Source organism: Prunus avium, chromosome 2 (genome assembly GCF_965620075.1).
Source record: "Prunus avium chromosome 2, drPruAviu1.hap1.1, whole genome shotgun sequence".
Taxonomy (NCBI): domain Eukaryota; kingdom Viridiplantae; phylum Streptophyta; class Magnoliopsida; order Rosales; family Rosaceae; genus Prunus; species Prunus avium.
The window spans coordinates 44,388,900-44,415,371 of NC_142285.1; the positions used below are offsets into that span (position 1 = coordinate 44,388,900).

The 26,472-nt window shown below is 36.9% G+C and overlaps 5 protein-coding genes across 6 annotated transcripts; all 5 read left to right on the forward strand.

The window, feature by feature from the left end:
* Positions 1-1,687: 1,687 nt before the first annotated feature.
* On the forward strand, positions 1,688-6,356 carry SIGA (sigma factor A). The gene is made up of 10 exons (XM_021960466.2): positions 1,688-2,032; positions 2,562-3,437; positions 3,839-4,037; positions 4,152-4,244; positions 4,368-4,496; positions 4,630-4,683; positions 4,766-4,843; positions 4,960-5,022; positions 5,671-5,783; positions 6,047-6,356. The coding sequence occupies exons 2-10, from the start codon at positions 2,737-2,739 to the stop codon at positions 6,153-6,155; spliced, it is 1,539 nt and encodes a 512-aa protein (XP_021816158.1). The 5' UTR covers positions 1,688-2,032; positions 2,562-2,736; the 3' UTR covers positions 6,156-6,356.
* A 443-nt stretch (positions 6,357-6,799) lies between these two features.
* Positions 6,800-10,974, forward strand: LOC110758576 (maltose excess protein 1, chloroplastic). 2 transcript variants are annotated; one of them, XM_021960468.2, is made up of 9 exons: positions 6,814-7,374; positions 7,771-7,926; positions 8,260-8,550; positions 8,653-8,742; positions 9,599-9,700; positions 9,769-9,887; positions 10,036-10,098; positions 10,197-10,258; positions 10,422-10,974. In XM_021960468.2, exons 1-9 carry the CDS (start codon positions 7,105-7,107, stop codon positions 10,502-10,504), a joined length of 1,236 nt encoding a protein of 411 aa, XP_021816160.1. In that variant the 5' UTR covers positions 6,814-7,104; the 3' UTR covers positions 10,505-10,974. The 2 variants fall into 2 exon arrangements, with proteins under 2 accessions (XP_021816161.1, XP_021816160.1); XM_021960469.2 differs by lacking the exon at positions 7,771-7,926 and having other exon boundaries at positions 6,800-7,374.
* Positions 10,975-12,848: 1,874 nt separating this feature from the next.
* On the forward strand, positions 12,849-17,983 carry LOC110758591 (Ribosomal protein S5 family protein). The gene is made up of 8 exons (XM_021960489.2): positions 12,849-13,471; positions 14,201-14,724; positions 15,300-15,350; positions 15,456-15,563; positions 17,099-17,194; positions 17,317-17,415; positions 17,503-17,562; positions 17,651-17,983. Exons 1-8 carry the CDS (start codon positions 12,964-12,966, stop codon positions 17,714-17,716), a joined length of 1,512 nt encoding a protein of 503 aa, XP_021816181.1. The 5' UTR covers positions 12,849-12,963; the 3' UTR covers positions 17,717-17,983.
* Positions 17,984-18,914: 931 nt separating this feature from the next.
* LOC110758602 (Major facilitator superfamily protein) lies at positions 18,915-21,420 on the forward strand. Its single transcript, XM_021960500.2, has 2 exons — positions 18,915-19,380; positions 20,296-21,420. Exons 1-2 carry the CDS (start codon positions 19,122-19,124, stop codon positions 21,354-21,356), a joined length of 1,320 nt encoding a protein of 439 aa, XP_021816192.1. The 5' UTR covers positions 18,915-19,121; the 3' UTR covers positions 21,357-21,420.
* Positions 21,421-24,348: 2,928 nt separating this feature from the next.
* Positions 24,349-25,931, forward strand: POLD4 (polymerase delta 4). The gene is made up of 2 exons (XM_021960449.2): positions 24,349-24,632; positions 25,606-25,931. The coding sequence occupies exons 1-2, from the start codon at positions 24,440-24,442 to the stop codon at positions 25,797-25,799; spliced, it is 387 nt and encodes a 128-aa protein (XP_021816141.2). The 5' UTR covers positions 24,349-24,439; the 3' UTR covers positions 25,800-25,931.
* Positions 25,932-26,472: the final 541 nt, after the last annotated feature.

Sequence of the window (26,472 nt, forward strand, 5' to 3'; positions counted from 1 at the left end):
AATACGATTATTATTTAGTTTTTTTTTTTCTCTGGTGTGGTTTAGTCGAATGACTCTGTTTATAACTTAAGCTAGTTGTATTTTACGTAATAAGAGTAATGTGAGCTTTTCTTATTTTCGTCTGGCTTGCTTGGCTCGTATTCAAATTCAGGTGTCGTAGTGCCCAATGTTCTTGTGTTATGTTTTAAACCACGACTCGAAGTAGAAAGTTGAAGATGTTCTTGTGTTATGTTTTAAACCACGACTCGAAGTAGAAAGTTGAAAGGGCGTATGTAACTGGAGTTATAAAATAAGTGAACTTTGTGGTGGTATTATTAGCAGTTTGAAATCTTACTAAACTTTATTCTAGATAGAAAAACATAAAATATATATTATTTCATTTAAATTAATTGTCATAAGTGATCCTATGTACGACTTTGTTATTTGCTTTATGCATTAGTAATGGGTATAGAAAGAAAGGGAATGATTTCTATTCCTCACTTCCCCCACGTTTTCTTGCAATCAGAAATGAAAAAATGTGTGAGTTCCATCTCAAAATCCGTAATTACATTCCCTCAAAACTAGGAATCGGATAAACTACTTTTTTTTTTATCTTACTACCTTCCAAAAATATCCTTATCACTTTACAATAATTCCAAACCACCCCAAACCCTAGAAAAATAAAAACTCACACCAAGAAAAATGAAGAAAAAGGCAAAATTTAATAGATGTTTATTAATCATTGTTGGAAAAAGCATAATTTTTCCCTTTTCAACTTGGTTGCTAGCCTGCACTTGTCTTGTTATACTTCTTATCACTTTGTCATATTTTTAAATTTTTTTTTTCTATTATATTCCTTATATTATTATATACTACTTTTTTTTCATCACTCGTCATATAGTATCATATATTATATATTAGTTGTAAAATAAAGTTTTGTCAATTTGCTTTTTTACAAGTTACATAGGTGAAAATATATATTTATATGTGCATGGCATTTGAGTGATCAATTTAGTTTAGGTTAATGAGAATAATTCTTATCATACAGATTCCTTACTTTCTCCATTCCTGTTAAGCAAACAACCCAATAACTTAATGAGAATGATTCTTATCATACCGATTTATATTTTAGCTTTAATATTTAAACAATTATTTTTTAAAAGTAATAAGGGTTGAGGGGTGGGGATAACTGCCGCATCTAGTGAGTGGGTTTTGTATTTAAATGATAAGTTTCATATCTAAACCCTAATAATAAATGGTAGTCTTTTAGCACTTTAGTTAATAAATGCTTCATCATATGGAAGATAGGGAGCATTTTTGCTCATCACTTTAACCTGATATGTACCCTCACCACCGTTATTAAAACTCGATGCATGTGCAAAAAGAGGATTGGAGCATGCTTTCTTTTAAGGATGCAATGCGAGCGTGTGAAATGTAAAGCATAGTTGGTTAACATAGTTAAGTGGTGACGTGTGGTGCGGCGGGTCCAACCATTTTTCACATATGCAGTTGTTATGCTCGTTGTTTTTGGCTCTTGGAACGTCAAATAATCATGGGCATCCACAGGAACAAATTATGAACAAACAAAAAAAGAAAATCGAAATATCAAAAGTTGAAAAAAAAAAAATCAAGAAAGAGGAGGAGGAGAGAGAGAGCAGAAGAAGTTGTGCCTAGTCTACACATAAATCAAATGGCAGGTCGCTCACCACACAAAGCCGGACCCAATCTCTTCCAACCAATAGCATCCCTCCATCCCATATCTCTAAACCCCCTCTTCCGCCCCTTGTTTTTTCTTTTTATTTCTGTCTTTAGCAATATATCGAATTTCTCTAATTTGTATTCAAACTTGAGAAAAAAAGAGCCAAAAAAAAAAAAAAAACCATTCATTTCCATATCAGAGCTTCAGTTGTCAGCCTCCCCACTCCACCCACCTGTTATGCCGTTGTGCTAACTTTGGGTTCACCGTCATTCTCTTGTTTCGGTCAGCTAATAATACATATATAGAAACAACATTTCCTTCCCCTACCTGCGTCTACTGACTCATTCAATTCAGGTACGCTTATTTTCATATCAATCAACTTTCTCATTTACTCAATTCCTTCCTTCCTATTCGAGTCGAGTCGTAAAAACGCTGCAATCAAAATCAAAATCAAAAGCTGATTGATTGCATGAACGTTTGAACTCCTCATGGCTTGCAATTTTAATTTCTTTTCTTTTTCAAACGACAAGATTTGAAGCTAGGAAGACCTACCACTTTCCCACCCATCAATCCCAATGCCACTTGAATGAAATCGAGAGATTTCATGAAATGTTTTGATATTCTCTTCACCTTCATATGGCACCTAGAAATTAGAATGGTGTCATGTTGTACCTACCAAACCAAGTACCAACAGCCAACACATAATTACTATGGAATCTGGTTGAATTGGATACAGTGAGTTGGGGCAGAAAATAAAACCATTTCATGAAATCTTTCCCCCTTCATTTATGTTTTTTTTTTGTTGCTTAATTCTTTTGTTTCCTTTTTTCTACTTATGCTTTTCTATAACTAACCGCAAGTCTTACTAATTGATTTGTGGCAGATCCTAGAGCAACTCAACCAATCCACTTGCTTTGCTTGCGTTAGTGTAGTGAAGCATATCTATATCTATATCTATATCTATATATTTATCATAAAACAAGAGAACATAAGTTTTGCGTGGGTTTGATTTCTTAAGAAATTGTTATGGTAATCGTATAAACAAAAGAAGAAGCCATATGATGGCCACAGCTGCTGTTATTGGTCTTAGTACGGGGAAGAGGCTGTTGAATTCTTCCTTCTATTATTCAGATATCACAGAAAAGCTCTTTCATCTCAATGATCATCATGGGTTTTTACATTGCCATTTCTCTTCAACAAAGAATGTTGTCACTGCCAGAAAGCCTTCCAACTGCAGTTCCAGATTTCCATCTTCGAATCGACCTCAACAGTCCATTAGGGCTCTGAAAGAACATGTACATACTGCCTCTGCTCCTTCATCAGCCACGCAGCAATGGTTTCAGGAGCTCAACGACTTGGAGGAGGAAAGCTCTGATCTTGAATATTCAATGGAAGCACTTCTTTTGCTACAGAAGTCTATGCTGGAAAAACAATGGAATCTTTCTTTTGAGAAAAAAGTATTAAGGGATTCAACATCAAAAACAACTGACAAGAAGATACCAGTCACTTGTTCTGGGGTATCTGCTCGTCAAAGGAGGATGACTAGTACCAAGAGGAAAACTTTTAACAAAAGCACCTGCGTAATGCACCCTAGCACCAATAAGCCTTTGAGAGCCATTGTCAGTCCGGAGCTGCTTCAGAATCGTGTAAAGGGTTATGTGAAGGGTGTTCTAAGTGAGGATTTGCTGACTCACACTGAGGTTGTACACCTGTCAAAGAAAATTAAAGTTGGTCTTTCCGTAGAGGAGCATAAATCAAGGTTATAACTGTTTCCTTTAAATCATGTGAATCATAAGTACTAAAGTAAGTGGGTCAATATCCAGGAAAAGAATTTCAAAGTGATCATAGGATAAACGCTGAAGCATTGATTTATTGTTTAAAAACTAGATATACTCTAGGAAGTATGCTGCTTTTTTCATGAAGCAAATCCCTTTCAACTTGCTAAGTTATCAAACTTATCCACAGAGAGCAGGTAGTTTTTCTTTTACAGGGTGAGGAGTGTGGGTGTGTGTATTTAATTTTTCTGAAACTTTTAATTGATTAATCTTCTGAGTAAGTTCAACCTTATGGAGACTGGTTCCTCATGCAAAAAGAAAAAGAAAATCGTTGTTATCTGGTGGTTTTTCTTTCTAATCCTAATCCTTGCATTCGGATCTCCAGACTGAAGGAGAGATTGGGATGTGAGCCCTCTGATGAACAACTTGCAACTTCCTTGAGGATTTCCCGTGCTCAATTACAGTCGAAGTTGATTGAATGTTCTTTGGCAAGAGAGAAGCTGGCAATGAGCAATGTTCGTTTGGTCATGTCCATTGCTCAAAGATATGATAATATGGGCACTGAAATGGCTGACCTTATCCAGGTTATTTTCTGTTCTTTTAATTCAACAATGAGGCCCCGATATATATCCAACAAATGAACCAAACTACTGTAACTTGAACAGAACGTGATTGGAATATCATAATCTCTCATGTAGGGTGGGTTAATCGGACTACTGCGTGGGATTGAGAAATTTGATTCTTCGAAGGGGTTCAAAATTTCTACATATGTTTACTGGTGGATACGTCAGGTAAGGCTAATGTTTTCCCTTGAAATGGTAAATATAGTGGGTAGCAATATATAGCAGATATCATCATGCAAAACTGACTGATTGAAAAAACTAACCCTGGATACTTTTTCCTTATATCCTCAGGGTGTTTCAAGAGCACTGGTTGAAAATTCCAGAACCTTAAGACTGCCTACACATTTGCATGAGAGGTTAGGTTTAATCAAAAATGCAAAAATTAGATTGGAAGAGAAAGGAATAACTCCATCAATTGATGTAAGTATTTTTGTTATTATAGCAAGCAATTGTTGATTACCATAAATTCCAATGTTTCTTCATTTTTAATTACCACAATATTGTTGATTATCACTCTGCTCTTGCCTGATATGTGCTTACATTTCATTATCAGAGGATCGCAGAAAGCCTGAACATGTCCAAAAAGAAAGTTAGGAATGCTACAGAGGTACTAAATGCTTGTGTTATTCTGTTTTATGCATTCCTATGTTGTTATCTCCACGCTCACCATGCAGTTTTATAATATGTAGGCAATCAGTAAGGTTTTCTCACTTGATAGGGACGCATTCCCCTCTTTAAATGGCCTTCCAGGAGAAACTCATCATAGTGTAAGTGTTGATTACATCACCTCAATTTTTGCAATTCCAGTTTAGTAAATTTTCATTTCCATGCATGCCAGTTTTCTGCCTCGTAATTGACCTTCTCCTTTATAAATCTTTTACAGTACATTGCAGATAATCGCCTTGAGAACATCCCATGGCATGGGGTGGATGCGTGGGCATTGAAGGTAAGAAGAGGAATACATGAAAAATGTAAAACAACATGCCAAAGTGTAACCATTGTAATCAAAAGGAGATAGTTCAAGCATATCACAAAAAATCCCATTAAAGGTCCTTAAAGAAAAACCGCATTGATTTGATCTTATAAAGTTCATTAAAACTAGTGATACTTCTATCTTAAATGTTAATTCTCACCTTTTAGAGGGCAGAAGCTTTCAGTTTTGCCTCTCATTTTTTAGTTAATTTGGTTTTCAATTAAAATGGGAGTTAAAAATAAAAATAAAAAGAGACTATTCATCCTTTTCTTTGGTTGGATTCCAGCACTGGCACTGGAGCTGGTATATGGCACTCATCCTTTTGTTTTCCTTCAGAATATGGGTAGTTGTAAACACACCGTTTAAAATGCACCCTTAAAAGAATTATTATTGTGTTGACAGAGAGATCATATTTCGAGTTACTTGTGTGTGCACATATGTTGTGTGTGTGTGTGTGCTGGAAGATTGGGGAAAAGGGCAGTGAATGCGTGTCTATGTGTGTATTACATTTACATCACATGTTTGTTTCTGAATTTTGAATTTTTAAAAGATTCTAAATTCTGTAGTCGTACTCCAAGAGTAGTGGAGAAAATTAACTGTGCCAGTGATGTATATTTGCAGGAAGAAGTAAACAAGCTCATAAATATTATGCTTGGGGAACGGGAGAGAGAGATCATACGGCTTTATTATGGTCTGGAAAATGAATGTCTTACTTGGGAAGACATTAGCAAACGGTGAGTCCAAACAAGAGCCTAAATCCAGATGTTAATATTTTGTAGTCAAAAGGGCAAAAGGGAATGAAGTGCACATGATTGGAAACACCTATGGTCTCTGTTCTGTATGCCATAAAATCAAAACAATCAGATAACCTCTAGCTCTCTCTTCAAACTACCTTAAGTTTTAATGCCAGTCATGTTTGCAATCTCCACTTGCTTCTTGCATGCATCTAACTTTTCCATCCACTTGATTTGACTATGTTATTATGTCAATTCTTCAGTATAGGATTGTCCAGAGAAAGAGTTAGGCAAGTTGGACTTGTTGCTCTAGAGAAACTGAAACATGCTGCGAGGAAAAGAGAGATGGAGGCCATGCTACTGAAACATTAATTTGGTCTGTTGTATTTGAGACACCACAATGCATGTACATATATACATGAGAGGACGAGACAATTGTACCTTGAAGTTGTTTTCAGGTTTGAGATAGTATAGAAGGAAGGAGAGGATCCATGACCTGACCCTAAACGTTCTGTAACAAGACCAGAAATCAATCACTAAGAGCTCATAAGTTGGAGCCCAGAATTTTTTGCATGAATTATCTTTGGAGAGAAACTATCTAAGCGTTGGTCATGTTTTTATTAGTTATGATGATAAGGATTTTCCCCGGCGCCTTGATCTACAGGCCTGCTCATTTCATATACACAAGCAAGCAATAATGTTTCATGATAAGTCTGACCTACATAAGTTTTTGTAATTGACAAGTAAGTTCTATTCTATCTCTCTCTCTCTCTCTCTGCTATGCACAAACCTGGGAAGAGTCCGAGCCAAATTAGCTGCAACAGTTTTTTAAAAGTATTTTCTTTTTCTTTCCATTTTCTACCCAAAATGGTAGTAAACTCAGATAAAAGAAAGAGAGGAGGTGCAAGTATGTATCTCAAATTTTGAATGATGTGTAAATGTCGAAAAAGTTTCACCTTCCGCTTTCCAATTCTTCCTTTTCCTTTTCTAATTCCTGAACTTTTGGATCTAGGAAAGTTTTTCTCTTGCTTAAAACGTACGTTTTGCGTTAAATATCTAATACACGCATGGACAGCAATATCGTGTTATTGCGATACCGAATACCAAATACCAAAGCCCAAAGGAGGAGCAAAAGCAAGAAACAAATATCTATTTTCCACGTGTCGTCTGGAGATACGCACATCTGACACACCCCCAATATCCACCTGCAAGTGTTGGGTTGCTCTTCTCTTTTCTGAGCTCGGTTCTTGAGTTAAGAGTGCAATCTCACCTCTCTCTCTCTCTCTCTCTCTCTCTCTCTCTTATCAAATCAAAGAAATCAATGGCCAAGTGTCTAGTGGTGCCCTATTCCTATTCCTCTACTGGAACTAGAAGTAGAACAAGAAGTAGCGGTAGCGGTAGCACTAGCAAGCCACCTGGACTGCAAGTACAATTGCAACATCATCATCTCAAATATTCCTTGATCCAACAAAACTCTCTATCCGTCTCCGTCTCCGCCCAATGCTACTACAACACCCACACCTTGCTTCGGCGCGGAATTCTCTGCGCTCTCGACTCTGACGTCCCTCACCCTCTTCATCATCAGGTTCAGGTACTCTCTCTCTCTCTCTCTCTCATACACAAACTACGCATTTCAGCAATGCATTCCTAATAGTAATCCATAACAATTGCACTTTGTTCACTACTTTTCTGCCTATGCGTAAGCGTATTTATGTAAAACAATGTAAACCGTTATTTTTTTCCAATTTCAAACTTCAATTAATTATTGCTATCTTTTTCTTAATTTATTCTCTCTTTTAAAGAAAGTCAACATATAATTTCAATTTCTTTCAGATTCCTATGCTCTTCCCAGTAACCAAACCTATACACAAACAATTTATGTAGTGATTTCCGTTTAAATTTCATATGAGCCCTCAATTTGGGCTGAAAATGCTGATGGTTCAAAATTGTTTTTTGGAATCTCTGCAATGGATTGGTGAAATTCAAGAGCAATAAAAGTTTCGAGCAATGGGACTCCTGGACAGCAAAATTCTCTGGTGCATCAAATATCCCATTTCTGTTACTGCAAATGCCTCAGATCATACTCAATGCCCAAAATCTTCTGGCAGGAAATAAAGCTGCACTTTTGGCAGTCCCATGGCTGGTAATACATTGCACCGGCTTACTTGTTATAATATAGCAGCGCCTTTTTCTGATTTCTATTTTCTTGGCTATTATCTTAGATGCCCTTTACAAGCTGAAAACTTGTCCCAGTCAGACCAAAACAACAATAAAAGGAAGACAGAAACAAAACTTGTCTCAATAAAAATATAGCGTATATTCCATTTAGCTAAGTTGACTATGCTCTAATACTTACAAGCTCTATGTGCCTAAACGTGCAAGATTTGAACATACATATTTCTTTTCTTACACATCTCAGCAACCAAACAGCTCATAGGCTTTTAATTACCTAAGGGAGGGAATGTTGTAAATGCAGGGAATGTTTACTGGTTTGCTTGGAAACCTTTCACTGCTTTCATATTTTGCAAAGAAGAGAGAGAAGGAGGCGATTGTGGTGCAGACATTGGGTGTAATTTCCTTATATGCGGTTTTTGCTCAACTTTCCATGGCAGAAGCGATGCCTCTATCTTACTTTGTGATCACCTCCGTGGTTGTGGCAACTGGTCTTGTTTTGAATTTCTTGAATTACTTTGGTCTGCTTAATGCTGGAATCTGGCGCTTCTGGGAAGATTTTATTACTGTTGGCGGGCTATCAGTTCTTCCCCAAGTGATTTTCTCTACCCTCTCTCTCTCTCTCTCTCTCTCTCTCTCTCTCTCTCTCTCTCTCTCTCTCTCTCATTTGATTTTCTTGTTAATAATTTTGTTACAGATTATGTGGTCTACGTTTGTTCCGTATATACCCAACAGTATCTTGCCTGGAGTATTTGCTTTTCTTGTTGCTCTGGTGGCCGTTATTATGGTAAGTTTGGCCCCATGTTGAGTTATATTTTGACTTTTGGTCCTTTGATGTATTAAGATATAATTCCTCAGAAATTGTGTGATCAACATGTAGATAGTGTTACACATAAAATGTGCATGAACTTCCTTGTTTCTGAGATTAAATATTTGTCATTTACTGATTAAATAAGACACTCATTTGAAGTGATCTCTCATATGCCTTATATGTAAATGCATTTCCTAGTTTCATCAGGTGGAGTAGATCTGTTAATGGCCTCTTTTGTTTCTGGTGGTTTCTAGGTCTAAATACAATCTGTTAAAATCAAGACTAGACTAGAAAACTCGGTGATGCAATCATTGTATGTATGCCAAAAAGAACCAGAAGTTGTTTTGAGATCTCCTTATTCGCTGTCTGTTAGTAATACGGATCACAGTCCTTTGATCGGGGAATTAAATATCTCTTTTGTTTTATATAATGATAGTATGATAACTATATGAAAATAATTAATCACAGACCTTTACCACTTAAATCGTTGTAGGATATAAATCAATTGACTTTTGCTTACGGTGTAAGTTTGCCTTTTGAGAGGACGCATTAAATGGGTAGGTCTTAAAAATGCTTATTTTGTTTACTTTTTAAGTCAAAGAATCTTATTCTGTTACTTGAATCATGACATAGTCAATTGATTAAAGGGGACCTGCTTTGAAGTTAACCTCTTGTCTTTAACATGAGTGATGCTTGTTTGTTTATCATCTGAAATGAGAAAAACTTTTAACTCTTTTTCCTTTTAATTTCTCAACTTTCTTTGCAAAGCTAAGATAGAAATACAGGAGGACACTCTATCGTGCATCTTTTTAGAATCTGCTTATATTTGCAGGCGCGATTGGGGAAGCTCTCTGCAAAAGGCATCAAATTTGTTGGAGCTATATCTGGATGGACAGCTACACTTCTTTTCATGTGGATGCCAATTTCGCAAATGGTACTGTTTTAGAATTTCTAGTGTTAATTTTTTTATACATCTGACAACAATTGGTGCTTTCTGTTCAGTGGACAAATTTCCTAAATCCTGACAACATCAAAGGTTTATCAGCTTTCTCGATGTTGCTTGCAATGATTGGGAATGGACTTATGATCCCACGTGCCCTTTTTATTCGTGATTTTATGTGGTAATTATCTTTTCTTTTTTTTGTGAAATGGTAATTATCTTTTTCAATGTACTTCTTAAACTGCTCTAGTGGTTGATCTATCTGTTGATTTAATAATGGGTTTATATTACTGAGTTTAAGTAAGAATAACGGTAAACAATGACTGCAGGTTCACTGGTTCTACCTGGGCTTCTTTGTTTTATGGATATGGGAATATCGTGTGCTTGTATTGGTAATTGTTCCTGATTTATGGTTATTCATAGTTTCTAATGTTCTTTTGGTAGAAAGTTTGATCTCTACTAAGAAACGGTATCTTATTTGTAATTCCAGTTTCAACAGTATCAGCAAGGAATTTTTCTTAGCAGCAACAGCTGGTTTGATTTTGTGGATAGGTTGTTTCTTTTTCCAGTATTATCAATTCTTACATCATCACCCTCCGAAAAATGATAGTATCGGCAAAGAAAATAATCAAATCTAATATGAACATTTTCTCACTTTATGCTTAGGCTGATTAAGCATTCGGCATAACGAGCTCTGATATTCTTCTCGTTACAGGAATGGCTCTATGGAGAGATGCTGATGTCTATGGATACAACTCACCTTTCACATCTCTGAAAGAGTTAGTTTCTGGATCCTAAATTCAAAAGTCTGAGGTGATACTGCCAAAAAGCCCAAAAGATCTTAAAGCGATCTGGTATGGCAATATCAAGGCATGAGATATAACAAATCTTCTCCACTGCAATGTCAATGCTTGATTCTTGTTGCGGTCATTGCAGTTGGGCAAGAGTTCTCGCAAGTACAGCTGCTTGGAAATTTATTACTCACAGTGGCATGAATAATGCATCTGGTAGAATGTCTGATGATAACGTGTAGTCTAATTCCAATTAATAATGTACGTAAAACTCCATGTCCTATCTTTACAGTGGTCTGCTTGGTAATGTCCGAGAACACAACTCCAGCAACCTCACACAGGCAATCACACCGTTTTCTGCCTGATTTGCAGCCCCCCTTTCTTTTGGGCAGCACAATTGTGTCGATTATAAAACAGGCTGTACATTAACCTACACATTTATTTAGAAATTTCCAATTAAGTTTCTTTGGGTAGAAATTCTTATATAGTGCTGCATCGGGTGTGAGGAGTAATTTTTCGATGCGACAGTCATACCGTCATATTTGTATTACAATACACCAAACTCATGCAGTTGTTAGGTCTAATTCCGATGGGCAGAGGAGAGGTTGGTGCCCCTAGCTCCTCCTCATCTTTAGTTTCTTCATATTTTTTTCATCCTAATGTTTTCTAATTTTTTTCTCTCTTCCACACGGGTTTTGATGGCAAATGGGAGGCACTCTTTTTCCTTTTGTGGATTTTCCTCTTTTTTTTTGGGGGGGGGGGGGGGGGGGGGGTTGTTCATGTCAAAGGTTTTAAAAGGGGTATTGTTTTCATTAGGATGAGGGAAAATAACTCGGAATTTAATTAAAAGTCGGAAATTTAGAAGGAAAAATTGACAATTCCCTTGTTTGGCAACTTAAGCACGGAATTTATTAAATTACACATGGGGAAAATTGTGGAAATTAGGGTATCAAATTCCCGAGTTTAATTTTCACCAAAATATGTGTCATTTCACAATTTTCATATTGCCATTTACAAAATTCTGTCGTTTACAAAATTCGACATACATAAATCCAAACATTAAAATTTTCAATTGCCAGAAATTGAAATAATGAAAATTTAAATTTCGTCATGTTAGAATTCTATGTAATTTTCAATTCATGCCCTGTTTTTTGGACGAATAACTTATGCATTGAAAAGAGTTGGTATCCAAACACTCCCAAATAAGCTATGATAATTATCATAAGACAATTTAATGTTTATAAATAATACTATATGTTCGTGTATATATTTTCATCCACTTTTCTTCTTTAATTTAAAATTACAAATTTAAAAAAAAGTTTAAAAATTGAAAAAAATCCCAAATGGAGAGCCACTCCCAGCTAGACTTGTAAATGGATCGAATTCGAATTGGATATACCTCAAGCCATCCAATCCATTTATAATTGAATTATCGGATTCAGACTATCGAATTGTATTTATCAATCCATATTGGTTAAGCATTGGATTCAGATCGGATTATTATTGAATTTAGTTTGAGATGTACAAAAAAAAAAATCAAAATTTTTCATTAGTAGCCTTGTTCTTTTATTGTATTTATCTACTTCATTCAAGGCCAATCTCTCTTACCCTCTCCGAGAGCTCACCAACCCTCCCTACCCATCAAGCCCGTCTGGCCAATCGTGGTCGTTCATGCAACTCAACCTGCCAATCGTGCCCGTTGTTATATTGGATTTGTAATTTAAAAATTATTTAAAGGTAAAGTATTTTTTACTAATTTTTTTAGTCCATGTTGGAGGTGGGTAATAGCCACATCACATGGACGAAATCGCCTTAGTACCCCTGCCACTCATAAAAAATAACAAAGTTATGAATGGAGATGAGGACATGGGGCAAATTGGAAGAACAAACCTTGTCAAGGGGGCAATGTGTACCACTTTGACTTCCAGGGGCAATGTAGGATTTGACCATAGTTTTAAGGACACTACAGTAAATAATTTAAAAGCAAGGATGGCTAGCTTTTTTTTAAAGTTTAATCCTTGATTGACCGAAAACTATAGTCAACAGGGTCTAGCTTAATGGAAAATAGTTTTGACTTGCAGAACAGTGGTCTAAGGTTCGAATTCCCTATGACATCTTGGTATTGTGTGTGAGAAACCCCCTCATCTTTTAGTTTAGACTATTGCTTGTGTTAAAAAAGAAAAAGAAACTATAATGCGGCCTGAACAAACAGAGAGGGATACTAGATGGGCCGCCCGTTGTGGCCCATTAGTTGTTGGGCTTCTGGACGGCTAATGAAAATGAAACAAGCCCTTGTACCAATTAAAGAAGGGAATGGAAATGAAATAACCCCTAAACCCTAGCCTGGGTAGTCACTGTCGAAGATTTTCTCTCATTTTCTCACTATATGGGTTTCCAACATTATTGAAAGAGTTGTTTTTTCATTTCACTTCCTCATTATTGAAAGGAATTTCAGATGAACAAGCAATGAACAAATCACAAGCATTCTCGTGGTCGCGTCTCATCCTCAATCAACCCATTAAAAATCCAACCAAAGCCCCACTCCGCTTCTCCCGGAAAATCTCCACTTCCCCACACTTTCCCACCTCTCATGCGCCCAAGCCCTCGTTTTCGTTTTCTGGGAAGACCCATTATTCCACAGTATCATCCAGAGCGGCCCAAGACCTTCTTGCCGAGGTAGAGAGAGAAAAGCAGAGAGAAAGAGAGCAGCGGAAAAGGGCTGGTCTGGACACCAAAGACATTGATCAAGAAGATGAGGAGGACTACTTGGGTGTTATACCATTGATTGAGAAGCTCGATAAGGAGAAGCTCAAGGGAGATACTGGGGACTTGAACTTGTATGAGGAGCCTACTGATTCTGATAGCGACGAAGACGACGAAAGGTTCACGCCCGATGCCGTCAAGAAGAGGTTTGATGAGTTTCAGAAGAAGTTTACGCGCCACGAGGAGTTGCTCAAGAACTTCACCGAGGCTGGTATTCAGTACTCGTTTTTTTTTTTTTGCTTGTTTCTTTGACTAGGTGGCTTGTTTTTATTTATTATTATTGACATTGCTTGATTGGATGGCTCACAATTGTGGGTGAAAAATATGAGAACGCAAATTTTTTTAATTACTATTTTTAGATTCCGGGTAAAACATGATGCTTTGTTTTATTTCTTTTTGTTTTAATATATGCATACATGACAATATATAGTAATGCTTTTTTGGTTTCAATGAGACCCATAACACTCCGGGTAAGTATATCAAATGCTATAATGGACATGAATTTATTTCTGTTGCAAAATTAAATCAAAGTTATGAACACTCATGATCGATTTATTTCAGTTATTTTGAAGAGCATTTTATCAGCAACAAGACAGAAAGCATCCGTGCACTATTCAGTTTGATTGGTATTCCTATTAAATTTTTATGTCAGAAGGTCAATGTGCACACTTCATAGTGCTCCTCACAGTTGCTCGGAAATGTGAAAAAAAAAAAAAAAAAACTTCTCTAAATATGGACTTTCATGATTTCTAAATGATTTCCCATGCTTTGTTTCTTCACAACTAGATAGGGGATTCAGGGTTATCTTATGTAATACTCTTCAGATTTGCACTTTACTTTTTCGTCTCTGAGATGAATTCTTATGTAAATCAGTGTAATACATTTTGTATTCCTGTAGTACATCATAACATTTGTTTACTTGTATTGAAATTTATGGCAGGAACACTTGATGATGCTTTTAAATGGATGAATAAAATTGACAAGTTCGAACAAAAACATTTCCGGCTTCGCCCTGAATATAGGGTCATCGGTGAGTTGATTAACCGTCTCAAAGTAGCTGAGGGCAAGGATAAATTCATTCTCCAGCAGAAACTAAACAGGGCTATGAGATTGGTGCAGTGGAAGGAAGCCTATGATCCAAACAATCCTGCCAATTATGGACTCATTCAGCATGAACAAGTGGAGTCCTCAGTTGATCTCTTGGAACATGCTGGATTTGAAAAAGAAAAGCAAATTATACAAGGAGTTGATGATGATGACGATGAAGAGTTCAATGACATGAAGGAGAAAGATGACATACTGTTAGAGAAACTTAACACGATTGACAAGAAACTTGAAGAGAAGCTAGCAGAGTTAGATCATACATTTGGGAAGAAGGGTAAGGTTCTAGAGGAAGAGATCAGAGATCTAGCAGAGGAAAGAAATGATTTGACAGAGAAGAAGAGAAGACCCCTCTACAGGAAAGTAAGTACATTTATCATCAAGTGGACCTTTTACTGATTTTAATTCAGCATAGGCAACAACTGACAAACTGATTGTAGTAAGTATTCAGAAGTTTCGAAATTGTTGTGGGTTAATTTTGATTCATTTTCTTTTCAATTTTCTATCCAATGTTTTTATTCTTGTTATAACCTTCTCTTCTCTTTTTTTGTGTGGTGGTTTTGGAAGTATTTAAGAATTTCATGAATTTGCTTGTTCTTTTTCTTTATTGAGCTCAGTGTAATCTGTTCGATTTTTAATAGTGTATGTAAATGATTCATTACTTGAGAGTACACATATCATCCATATGATGCCTGTAGAAGAAAGATTATATGTTGATTGTTTCTTATCTGGTTAGCCATGTGATACTTTGAAGTTTGAGTGGAGTTTCCACAATTTTTTTTCTGTGTTTTCCAATCATTCTTACTAAAGTCTGTTCTTCGAAGAGTTTTATGTTGTTTTGATCACCATTGCGTTTTCCCTTGCATTCGTATACATGTTTTTTTTTTTGCGTGCAAACTTCAATATTTTTGACCATCCTATCCATTACATGCTGGCAGGGCTTTGATGTTAAAATAATCAATGTGAACCGAACTTGTAAAGTTACAAAGGTATTCGCACCAACTTGCATTTTTTTTTTTGTTGTAGTACATACATTGCTTTTGGTTTCTCGTAACAGAGAATGATGTTTCCACATTTCTATTTATGGCTTATAGGGGGGGCAAGTGGTCAAGTACAGTGCCATATTAGCTTGTGGGAACTATCATGGTGTTGTTGGTTATGCTAAAGCAAAAGGCCCAGCAGTCCCTATTGCTCTTCAGAAGGTATTTTGTTGAGTGCTATGAATTTTACAGAATTCCATATGTTTACACAGTTTTAGCCACATATTTTTTATTTGTTCATTTGGTAATGATTCAGGTTGCATGTCTCTGTGTGGTTTGGTTTTATTTTTTTTTATCCAAGTGTTAATATTTTAGAGGTAGCCGTTGTGGTCAAAGTAATAGAACTGATTATTTTAGATTTAAACTGGATCATATCATATACAGTGTTGTAATATTTCATGTATGTGATACCCATTCTATGTAGGTTTTAATCATATAGGATTGGAAATGAGAATTTAATTGGATGGCTGCTTCTAGTAATATTTGTATTCAAACTTCAACCTTAAAAAGTCTACCAAGTAATTTGGTTGGATCTATTTGGATAAGTTTCCAATGGTCGATATTCGGATATATCCTGGTATAATCTGAGATTTTGATTTTATAATTATTATAATTATTTTTTTTTTTCACAAGATAGGCTTTGGTAAGTTCAATTCCTATAACTTTATGCATCAATGGTTCACCTGCGTTGGTACTCAAATAACAAAAATGCTTTTCAGTTGGTGAGAACAAAATGTGGGCAGATCACCCCAACTAGCCGTGGCAATTGTTACCCTTCTGGTCCAATGAAGCATGAATACTCCATTTTTTTTGGGTGGAGCATTCGACACCCCTGATATGTGCCTAATGCTGTGTGGATGGTTCATTGTGTATCTAGTTTGCCTTTTCACACGACATTGATACGTGAGGAATCCAGGATGGATATATGAAGGATAATTTTTAGAAATTTTTTAGGAAAAAAACGTATTAGTTTATTTTAAATAGTGTTGGAATTGTTTTCGGAAAAGAAGGGAGATGAGTGGTATTTCAAAAATTTTAAGGCTAATATGAAAACAAAACATAACCTAACATAAATAAGAACCCTAAACCCTACTCAATAGAAGAGGATGGAACCGATCATTGGAGCACAATGAGCGCATCCTAGTTTCCAGAGAGATGTCATGTCCTTGCATTGTACCCTGCATGTATATGCATGCAACATTTTTGTCTGTCATTCTTCTTTTGGTTAGCACCCCCGTTATCTATGGGCAAAACGTCTTTTTCCATCTCAATTAGTAGAAAACTCCTGCGGAAATGACCATCTATGAATAATACTTCTTGTTCATGGAGATAAATCAACTCAGGGAGTATGACCAGTTTTTCTATTATCTAGGACCACATGAGGAGCATGCAATTTGTACATGTGATACAAACAGCATATTAAAAGATGGGAAGCCCACCATAGTTTATCAACTTATAGAAATTAAAACAGTTGTTCTTGTCAGTTTGGTGACTGTTTTCACTCTCGTTTGCTTTTGTCAGGATTTTGAACTTAATGTAAAGAGATTCTCTTATTCAAATGGCAAACATTACGGGTTTTTAAGTGTTTCCTCTTTTGCGCATAGACTTACTGGCAACTGTCATTTGTGAAATATTTACCTGAGTCATTCATGTTTCTTTTCTTTTGGCGATGTACACATTGGTTTTACAACAATCAGGCGTATGAGAAATGCTTTCAGAATCTACACTACGTAGAACGACATGAGGAGCATACAATTGCACATGCAATACAAACAACTTATAAAAAAACAAAGGTGATTGGTTCGTCTTTCTTGTATTGATTTTTTGTTCTGGTTTAGTATTTTCTTTGTTCTCCTCTTTTTCTTGTTTTTCCTCCATGATATAGAGCCTACCTTTAACCTGTAATTCTTATTAGGTGTATCTCTGGCCTGCATCCACTAGGACGGGTATGAAAGCGGGAAGAACTGTCCAAACCATTCTAAACTTAGCTGGTTTCAAAAATGTCAAGTCTAAGGTAATTGACTGTCAAAAGGAAGTCATTTTTACCAAGGGGTGGCTCCTGCAATTTGGTTTGTTGGTCTAACGTCCACACTCTTGTCAGGTTGTAGGTTCAAGGAATCCTCATAACACAGTTAAGGCTCTCTTCAAATCCCTTAATGCGGTAAGTAGCCCCATCAAATGTTATGTGATCTTCTTAAATTCATTGACTTTGAATTTATATTCACTGTGTCTATCTGTGCACTTTCCAGATTGAAACTCCAAAGGATGTTCAAGAGAAGTTTGGCCGCACTGTTGTTGAGAAGTACCTGCTGTGATAGATGTGTTTAATCTTGCTTGTTTGCAGAATTCTTTAAGTCCTGTTATGTTGGTCTGAAATAAGCTTGTATTCACTTATTAGATAATGTGATAAAAATGAAAAGTTATTTATATGTTAGTTCTGTACTTGGTTACCCTGGTTGGGAGGGTAGATGTGAGGAGGAAAAGCAAGTGCTGCGTAAGTCGAAAACGCAAGGTAAAGGACCAATTCTTTTCTACCATAATTTTTCATTCAAGAGATTTGTAATTCAATTTGTTCCCCCTCATTCTGCCTAGCACTTGCCACTCTTTTTTATTTTTATTTTTTTATAACAATTTTTTTGAAATGTTGCTTGGTTTTTCTGTTTTTGCCGTCTTCTACCCCAACCCCCTCCCCAGAGTTGCTTGTTTCTTTTAATTCAGTTCAAATGAGAAACAGAGAATAAGGAGGAAGACCTTCGGTTTCGGTAAAGATGCATGTATTTCAACTTCTGTGAGGTTTTATATTTAATTGATTTTCTTGCGCACATTTTTATAACTTTTTTAATACATGAAAAATGGAATATTCTGCTTTATTTTTTCTTTTTCTTTCCATGTTATTATTTATAGAAAAAGTAAATTACAAGGTAGATCCATTAAGGATCCTATGTTCATACAAATCACAATGTATTCTAAAAGCAACCTCCCTCAGGAATTTACTAAACCATATACAACTGGATGAAACTTCTCGTCCCTTTTAAGAGAGTGCATTTGCTACCATATCTGCTTCTCGATAAATATGACTTAATTGTAAGTACTTAATGAAACTTACTAACCATATACAAGTATATCCATTTTCTTTCCTTGCTTCGCTGCTTTTAAATATAGTGTGGTTGTTTGCGTTAAAAAAAATCACAGCCGTTCAATTTAATCGAATGGAATGGAGTCATTCTCTTTTCTCCTCTCTCAAACTGACTCTGCCCTCTTACATTACATTACAGAATTTATTTGAGGAAGAAAAACGTACATAACGGTAGTTTCTTCCAAAAATTTACACAAACATAAAAAGCATTTTTCCATTATAATAATTGATGAACAGTAAAAAAAGAAGAATCGTATTATAGTTTTTACCGCTAGTTATCGAACCATTTTAGTTAAAAATTAATTATAATTAATTTGCTGTGTAAGTGAAAGATGAAAATTTTGAAGATACAAGGTTAAGTTAAGGGTCCTTGGGACACCTCAGCGGTGAGTGCAGATGTCACAGGTGTCCCAGACTCACGGTATCAGTTGTAAGGAGCTGCTTCATCATGAGTCATATATGATCATTGACATGACATTAATCGGATCGGACCACACATTCCAACCAACGAGCCGAATGCCCAAGAATTTTCTCATAACAAGACAACATAATTGAGGTTAAGATAGAATTTGACAGTGTGGAAAATGGTAGTGTCATCGGAGGAGGGTACGGACAAGATCCGGAAGGTGGTGGGATTTGGGTACTGGGTGCAGGGCTTCAGGTGCTTCCCATGGATGGCCGTCAACTTCTTCCTCAAAGACGGCCTCCGCGTCGATTCCTCCACTCTCCAGCTCCTCCAGAACTCCGCCAACCTCCCCATGGTCGCCAAGCCCCTTTTCGGTGTTGTTTCCGACGCCGTCTACATTCGTGGCCAGCACCGCATACCTTATATCGCCTTCGGAGGTACCTACTTACTACTTACTACACCACACCACACCAATTTCTTTTATCTTTCTTTCCTGAATGGATTGCTTCATCTAAGTCACCTTTTGGAAAACCTAATTTTAAACTTCGTTATGAATTATCATTGATTAATTATTCCTTTTGTAAAACCTAATTTTGAACTTCGTTATGAATTATTGTAAAGAAAAATAACTTTTTTTTTACAGGATTGGCCTTTTTTGTCTTAAGCTTCTTTTTTATTTACTTTGTCGGTGTCGATGTAGTTTTGAATTAATAATTTGATCTAAGGAATCAGTGCATTGCAGAATACAACAGGGAGTGCACAGAGTCAGGGCCCGGCTCCCTTTTTCTTTTTACATGGAATTTGAATCATTCAAACTCCTCATATCATAAGCTTCAATGCTTTCGTTTGCTCAAAGATTCTGGAGCAGCAAAATAGCCAAATAAAAACTGCAGTAACAGATGTGCTAATACTTATCCACAGCTCTTTAAACCCAGCTTGTATTTCCTCCTCCCCATTTAATTAGGATAAAGATGCAACTTCTTTGTGATGAGTCAACTATTACTCTTTTGATTATGTCTCCCAATATACAACGATGTGCCATCACACAACAGAATTTTCTGCATGTCTAAAATATCGGTTCAAACATTGAAATTTAGTACTTTGCCAAAAAAATTCATTAGTTAGTTTAAGTAAATGTAACATTCATATAATGCACCCCGCTTTCGTTCACATGATAAAAATATTAATATTTCCTCCTTAAAAAAATGAGAATGCGAAGTTTCTATTCTCCTAGGCTTAAATTTGGTTCATAGATCCACCAATTTAATCATAGTTCTAGTTCATTCCTAGCTCTCTTTTTGTTTTTTTTGGGTCTGAAGTTCATTTCTAACACAACTCATCTGTTGTTGCAGCTTTCTTACAAGCAGTGTCATGGCTAGCCATAGCAATCCTCTCTGAATCAGGCATTTCAATTGGCACCATGACACTATATCTTCTCCTCAGTAATCTCGGTGCTTCAATTGCTGAGGTAGCCAATGATGCCATTGTTGCAGAGGCGGGAAAGCAGTCTAAGTCCTCCACAAATTCTCAACCATCATCGTCAGGCGAGCTCCAATCATTTTTCTGGATGGCTTCAGCTATGGGTGGAGTCCTTGGATTTCTCCTAGCTGGTCTTTCCATTGACAGATTCTCTCCCCAGAAGATGTTCCTGTTCTATGGCCTTCTCCTTACTGTCCAGTTTTTTCTAAGCATTTTTGTCCAGGAAAGTTCTTTGGACCTTCCCAAGAGGACAGCCGACGTTGGGATTCAAGAGAAGTTTACAGAGCTCTTGGTTGCACTAAGAGAACCTGAGATTGCTTACTCAATTACATGGTTTGCGGCTTCTTATGCCATTATTCCTGCATTGACAGGCACCATGTTCTTTTACCAGACGCAGTATCTGAATATTAACTCATCAGTGTTGGGAATCTCCAAGGTGTTTGGTCAAGTGGCAATGCTTCTATGGAGTGTCATCTATAATCGTCACTTGAAGTCAGTCACACCAAGAAAACTGATTTCTGCCATTCAGGTTACAATGGCTGTATTTATGGTTTCTGATGTGTTGTTTGTGAATAGGATTTATCGAAATTACATGGGGGTGCCAGACAATTTCTACGTTGTGATGTTTTCTGGCCTTTCGGAGATTCTCTTCTTTATTAAGATTCTGCCCTTCAGCATTCTTATAGCCAAGCTCTGCCCACCGGGATGCGAGGGATCTCTAATGGCATTTGTGATGTCTGCAATAGCGGTTGCATTCATAGTCAGTGGATATCTTGGCGTTGTGCTTGCATCGTATGCTGGGGTCACAGGAAATGATTTTTCAGGGTTTCCACTTGCCCTACTAATACAGGCACTTCTCACACTGTTGCCTCTATATTGGTCATCCTGTATCCCTGATGATGTAAAATCAAAAACCAGTCGGCAAAAGGAATAGCCAAATATAGTACTGTACTACTGGTCCACGTTAGATCAAATCTGAGGATATTTTCTTTTTTTAACTCAACTGTCCCTTTACTCATCGTGTACAAGTGGAAGTTTGGTGTGCAAAAAACTAGTGGAGTTAATATATATAAGATTGTCAAAGAAAAAATGAATTTGTTGAATATGTCGAAGAAAAGGAAAAATATCAGTATTGATAGGCAATTGATAATTATAAGATTGAGAATCACATGGCGTTGTGCGGTTGACAAACTGTCACCTCTAACTGGCGAGTTATCTGGTGCCTTAATGGCAGGGGTTCGAAATCCGTTGGAATCACTTTGTGGTCAGGGGCAAACCGAACCCCGAGTGGGGATTAATCCTACCCTTCGGGTGTGGGGACACCTTGTGATATTTATATAAAAAATAGATAATCATAAGATTGAGGACAAATTTAGGACTTCTTCTCATAAACTAAATTAAGAGCTCATCTGCACATGGCCCCCAATCTTCTTAAGCATCACCAATGCAACATTATATTAATGGTCTAATGGGTTAATGACAAGAATGTTTTGGTAATTTTGTCCCAAATATTACACTTGCATGCTTTATATTTTTCAGTCTTCCAAGCATCTCATTATGATTAGGGTTATTTGTAGCAATGGTCCCTTAATTATACTCGGAGTTACATTTTAGTCACTCAACTCAAATATTAGTTGCAGAGGTCACTCAATTGGGTGTTGTGTTGCACCGTTAGTCCCTACCGTCAAGTCTCTCTAACGGTAGGGACTAATGGTGCAACACAACACCTAATTGAGTGACCTCTGTAACTATTTTTGGAGTTGAGTGACCAAAATGTAACTTCGAGTATAGTTGAGGGATCATTGCTACAAATAATGCTAACTGAAAAGTCACATTTGCCCATCAATAATCTAAGAGATGCTTGTCACGTCATCATTTTAAACAGAAAAAGTCACAGACTTGACGGTAGTGACTAATTGTGCAACACAACACCCAATTGAGTGACCTCTGCAACTAATATTTGAGTTGAGTGACCAAAATGTAACTTCGAGTATAATTGAGGAATCATTGCTACGAATAACCCTTCTAATTATAAGCGTTTGCATTTTTATTAAAAACATGTACAATCCAACTATCTCACATGGAGTTGTGTTGGCGAGTCCTTACTTAGTTAGGATTTTGGTTCCTTATTTCATTAGAATTTTAGTTACTTACTAATTATTATTTAGTCCTATTGTAATAGAGATTTACTTCCTATTGTAATTTAGATATATTTCCTATTTTATTTAGGGTTAACACCTCTTTGTACTTGTATAAATACCTCTATATTGGAGAAGAATAAAAATTTGAGTATAACTAAATATATGCTATACTTTGTTTGACTTGGTATCGGAGCCAGGTTTTCTTGTGACCTGTGCTTGCGTTCTTCTTGAAATTTAAGTGCTCTCCTCCCCTCCTCTTCAAGGGGGGGAGGGGGAGTGAAAAGAATATGTTTATTGACGTATCCCCATTACCTTGATGTATTCCCATGAAGATATAGCCTATTTCTTGACTCCGACGACCCCTTCTCTTCAGGGGGAGATGGGGAGATATAGCCTACCTTGCAACCATCGTGTCTGTGTTCTGCCTTACCTACTGCCGTGCTCATAAAGTTTGTGTTCTACCTTACCTACTGCCGTGCACATAGGGTCTCTGCGTTTTGCTTTATCTACTGCCGTGCTCACAGGATTTCTGTGTTCTGCCTTATCTACATCGTGCTCGCAGGGTTTCTGTGTTCTGCCTTATCTATTGCCGTGCTCACAGAGTTTCTGTGTTCTACCTTACCTACTACTGTGCTCACAGGGTGTCTGTGTTCTGCCTTATCTGCTGCTGTGTTCACAGGGTTTCTGTGTTCTGTTATGTGCCTTATTTTTTAGGGTTTGCTCTTATGTTTTTGCTGCGAACTTTGCTTTAGTTTGTCACTTGTTTCACTCGTGGTTGACGAAAAGACCTTCTTTACAATTGGTGCTTCTCAAGTATGGTGTTCTGTGACTCGCTTGTCAAGTTGGGCGTGCGAAATATCTTTGCCCAACTTGAGGGGGGTGTTGGCGAGTCCTTATTTAGTTAGGATTTTGATTCCTTATTTCATTAGAATTTTGGTTGCTTACCAAGCAGGTGGTAAAGTATGGACAGGTTGCGGGCCCATACTGCCACGTGATGGGTGGGTCCCCGTTTGGCCCAGCGCGATGGGTGAGTCCCCGTTTTGCTCCACGTATTATGGGTCACACGTGGAGATTCACATCGGCAATCACGTGGAGCCATATAGGGACTCACCCATCACGCGGGGCCAAACGGGAATCCACCCATCACGTGGCTCTTTTGGCCTACGTGGAGCCAAACGGGGACCCACCCATCACGTGGCAGTATGGGCCCGCAACCTGGCTCTGATACCATGTTGAATTTTCCAGGTTGACGGGCCGAGGGCCCACTCCAACAACACCGATACTGTCCCCACTTTACCACCTGCACAATCCTCAGGTGTGGGGTTTTATCATAAAAGGCCTCGGTGTTAGTTAGAAATGGGTATTTCTATTTAAACTACTTTCTCTTTGGCCCTCTGGCCAATGTGGGACAACAATGAGTTCCAACAAGTTGATCCCATGAAATTATAACATCATGTAACCCTTAATTACATAAAACACACTCTCTATGTGAAAGAGTTTGAGAAACTCTTGAGCGATATCCTTGTGAGTATAAGCCTTGTCCAATTTTGTGAAATTTTGATAGTTCGAAATGTAAAACCTAATTGACCAAAAGAAAAGAAAAAAAATGTAAAACCTAATTTGACCGACGCCACCCAATTTTGTAACAGAAAGTAATATTACATTACTTGAGAGATGAAGTAGAAATTTGTAAAGATAACGGGCCCCAGAAGTAAATATGTAGTAAGACAAGGACCTATAAGGAAAGGAAAATGCCAATAGATAAACATAGCGGGCCTATTCTATAGGCCTTTATTTTCTGTTGAAGAAGAAAGGAATTCAAAATTTGAAAGAGAGAGAGAGAGAGAGAGAGAGAGATAGAGAGAGGTGTTAAGGGATGGCAACAAGATCAAAACCAGGGAATATGAATATGAAAGGTTTCTACAGGCAAAGGAAAAGCAGTGGCATCGGCGGTGGTATCTCTAAGAAGAACAAATTTCAATCGACCACTCACCCAGCTGCTGCCTCTTTCGGCTCGGATGTCACCCAACCCACCGCCCTTATGTCACACGCTTCTCTAGACCTCAAAGGTCCATCTCTCTTCTTGGTTTGTATTTTTCAGGGTTTCTTTTCTTTTGTCTGAATATTCGTTAGGGTTTTCAGTACAGCATTTTCTTGCGATGTATTGTACCCATTCCGTTGCCAAATTCCTTCTTATTCTCCTCTTAATTGGGCGTCTCAACATTTAGGCGAGTTTTCATCTGAGGACTAAAACAATAGAATTTGGTGGATGATTCATTAGTTTTATATAATTTGATACAGATCCACAAATTACACCTATTGTTGGTTTTACACCGCATATTATTGTTTGTCTTTATTTGTATTGAAAGTTTGAAACCTCAATAGTTCAGAGTTATCGGCTATATCAATCTACCTAACGAAAAGAATTGATTGGTTGCATTTTCTTACTGGGGTTAACAGGATCTGTCCTACCAACCCAATTGGTATGCTGTTAAAAATTTTGTATACCTAGTTCATGCGTCTGGTTGAGATTTGGTATGTGTTAGATTTGATTTTTTTTGTTTTTGTTGTATTAGTACATTGTTAATATTATATACATAACAGAACGGTACAACTTAGATGTATCAATTAAAGAGGGTTCATATTTATATACTTACTACAAATGTGGAATTTCCAGTGTGAAATATAACACAAGGCGGGATTTGATTTCGGGTGTATTGATTGAAGTCAGTTTACATAAGGGGGAGGTGTGATTTCTTGTTTCGAATTCTAAGAGTGTTTCTTTTTTAGGAATAGAATAATTCTCTTTTCAATGTTTCTTTTGAACTAATAAATCTTGTTAAGATGTCTTGTATTTGTTAATAAACTGTTTTCTTTTGTTTTGTTTTTGTGTATATTCTCAAATTTTCTCCATTGTTGAATCAAGGGTTAAGGAAACCACATCTTAATTGCATCCCTAAACTGGATACGGTTGGAGTAGTGACAGATTTTTCTATGCAGTTTTATTTTTGGGTTTGACGCTTTTTCTTTTTTGGTTGATAGATGATTATGAGGAGCAAGAAGAGCTGTTGAGGCAATTTGATATGAACATGGCATACGGACCATGCGTTGGGATGACCAGACTGGAGAGGTGGGAGCGTGCTTGCATTCTGGGTTTGAACCCTCCTAAGGAAGTCGAGAGTCTTTTGACGGGTGGCAAAGTTTGCTGTGAGTGCTTGTGGGATGGTCGCATTTAGAAATTACCCAGATTTGTGTATTGCCCTTGTCTAATGTATAAGGTTAAAGGAAACGTTCAGCATCTGCCCAAAACATGTTTTTATAATCGACTGAATTACTTAAATCTATTTTGTGCATAAGTTTTAATTATAGTGCTATTGATGCCTAACCTTATATATTTGGGATATTTAGTCATATAGATCAACCCTACACTATTTAATTTCTATAAACAAACTCCAAAAAAACCCAAAAAATCACAGATGACCCTATTGAATTTAATTTTGATTATTAAATTACTTTGATGCTCTATTGAGTGTTATGGTTTTTTATATTTATGAGGTTTTAAGATTGAGCTTATTTTAAGAAATCAATGACAATTTTGTAATTTATAAGAAGTTAAAAGTCTCTTTGTTATGTTATAAATGTGGTGGTTTTTTTTTTTTTGGGTAAATACCACAAGCTGTCCCCACACTCAAAGGGTGGGATTAATTCCCGGTTGGGATTCGGTTTGCCTTTGACCATAAAGTGCTCCCAATTGGTTTCGAACTCCTGCCATTCATGCATCAGACAGTTCTAGTTGGAGGTGGCAGTTTGCCACACCTTGTGGTTAAAGGGCTTTAAGTGTGTTTCTAAAGTCCATTTCATATAGATTTTTTATAATTTGGGTTCCTATATCGGGTATAATAGTGAATC

What these genes read in the sequence shown, in the direction of transcription:
- POLD4 (XM_021960449.2), top strand. Translation starts at nt 24,440, where the DNA reads ATGGCAACAAGATCAAAACCAGGGAATATGAATATGAAAGGTTTCTAC. An exon ending in CGCTTCTCTAGACCTCAAAG is followed by an intron (nt 24,633 to 25,605) that starts GTCCATCTCTCT and finishes TTTGGTTGATAG; the next exon opens with ATGATTATGAGGAGCAAGAA.
- LOC110758602 (XM_021960500.2), top strand. Translation starts at nt 19,122, where the DNA reads ATGGTAGTGTCATCGGAGGAGGGTACGGACAAGATCCGGAAGGTGGTG. An exon ending in ACCTTATATCGCCTTCGGAG is followed by an intron (nt 19,381 to 20,295) that starts GTACCTACTTAC and finishes CTGTTGTTGCAG; the next exon opens with CTTTCTTACAAGCAGTGTCA.
- LOC110758576 (XM_021960468.2), top strand. Translation starts at nt 7,105, where the DNA reads ATGGCCAAGTGTCTAGTGGTGCCCTATTCCTATTCCTCTACTGGAACT. An exon ending in AATATCGTGTGCTTGTATTG is followed by an intron (nt 10,099 to 10,196) that starts GTAATTGTTCCT and finishes TTGTAATTCCAG; the next exon opens with TTTCAACAGTATCAGCAAGG. An exon ending in TGGTTTGATTTTGTGGATAG is followed by an intron (nt 10,259 to 10,421) that starts GTTGTTTCTTTT and finishes TTCTCGTTACAG; the next exon opens with GAATGGCTCTATGGAGAGAT.
- SIGA (XM_021960466.2), top strand. Translation starts at nt 2,737, where the DNA reads ATGATGGCCACAGCTGCTGTTATTGGTCTTAGTACGGGGAAGAGGCTG. An exon ending in GTAGAGGAGCATAAATCAAG is followed by an intron (nt 3,438 to 3,838) that starts GTTATAACTGTT and finishes TCGGATCTCCAG; the next exon opens with ACTGAAGGAGAGATTGGGAT. An exon ending in AAATGGCTGACCTTATCCAG is followed by an intron (nt 4,038 to 4,151) that starts GTTATTTTCTGT and finishes TCTCTCATGTAG; the next exon opens with GGTGGGTTAATCGGACTACT.
- LOC110758591 (XM_021960489.2), top strand. Translation starts at nt 12,964, where the DNA reads ATGAACAAATCACAAGCATTCTCGTGGTCGCGTCTCATCCTCAATCAA. An exon ending in GAAGACCCCTCTACAGGAAA is followed by an intron (nt 14,725 to 15,299) that starts GTAAGTACATTT and finishes ACATGCTGGCAG; the next exon opens with GGCTTTGATGTTAAAATAAT. An exon ending in CAACTTATAAAAAAACAAAG is followed by an intron (nt 17,195 to 17,316) that starts GTGATTGGTTCG and finishes AATTCTTATTAG; the next exon opens with GTGTATCTCTGGCCTGCATC.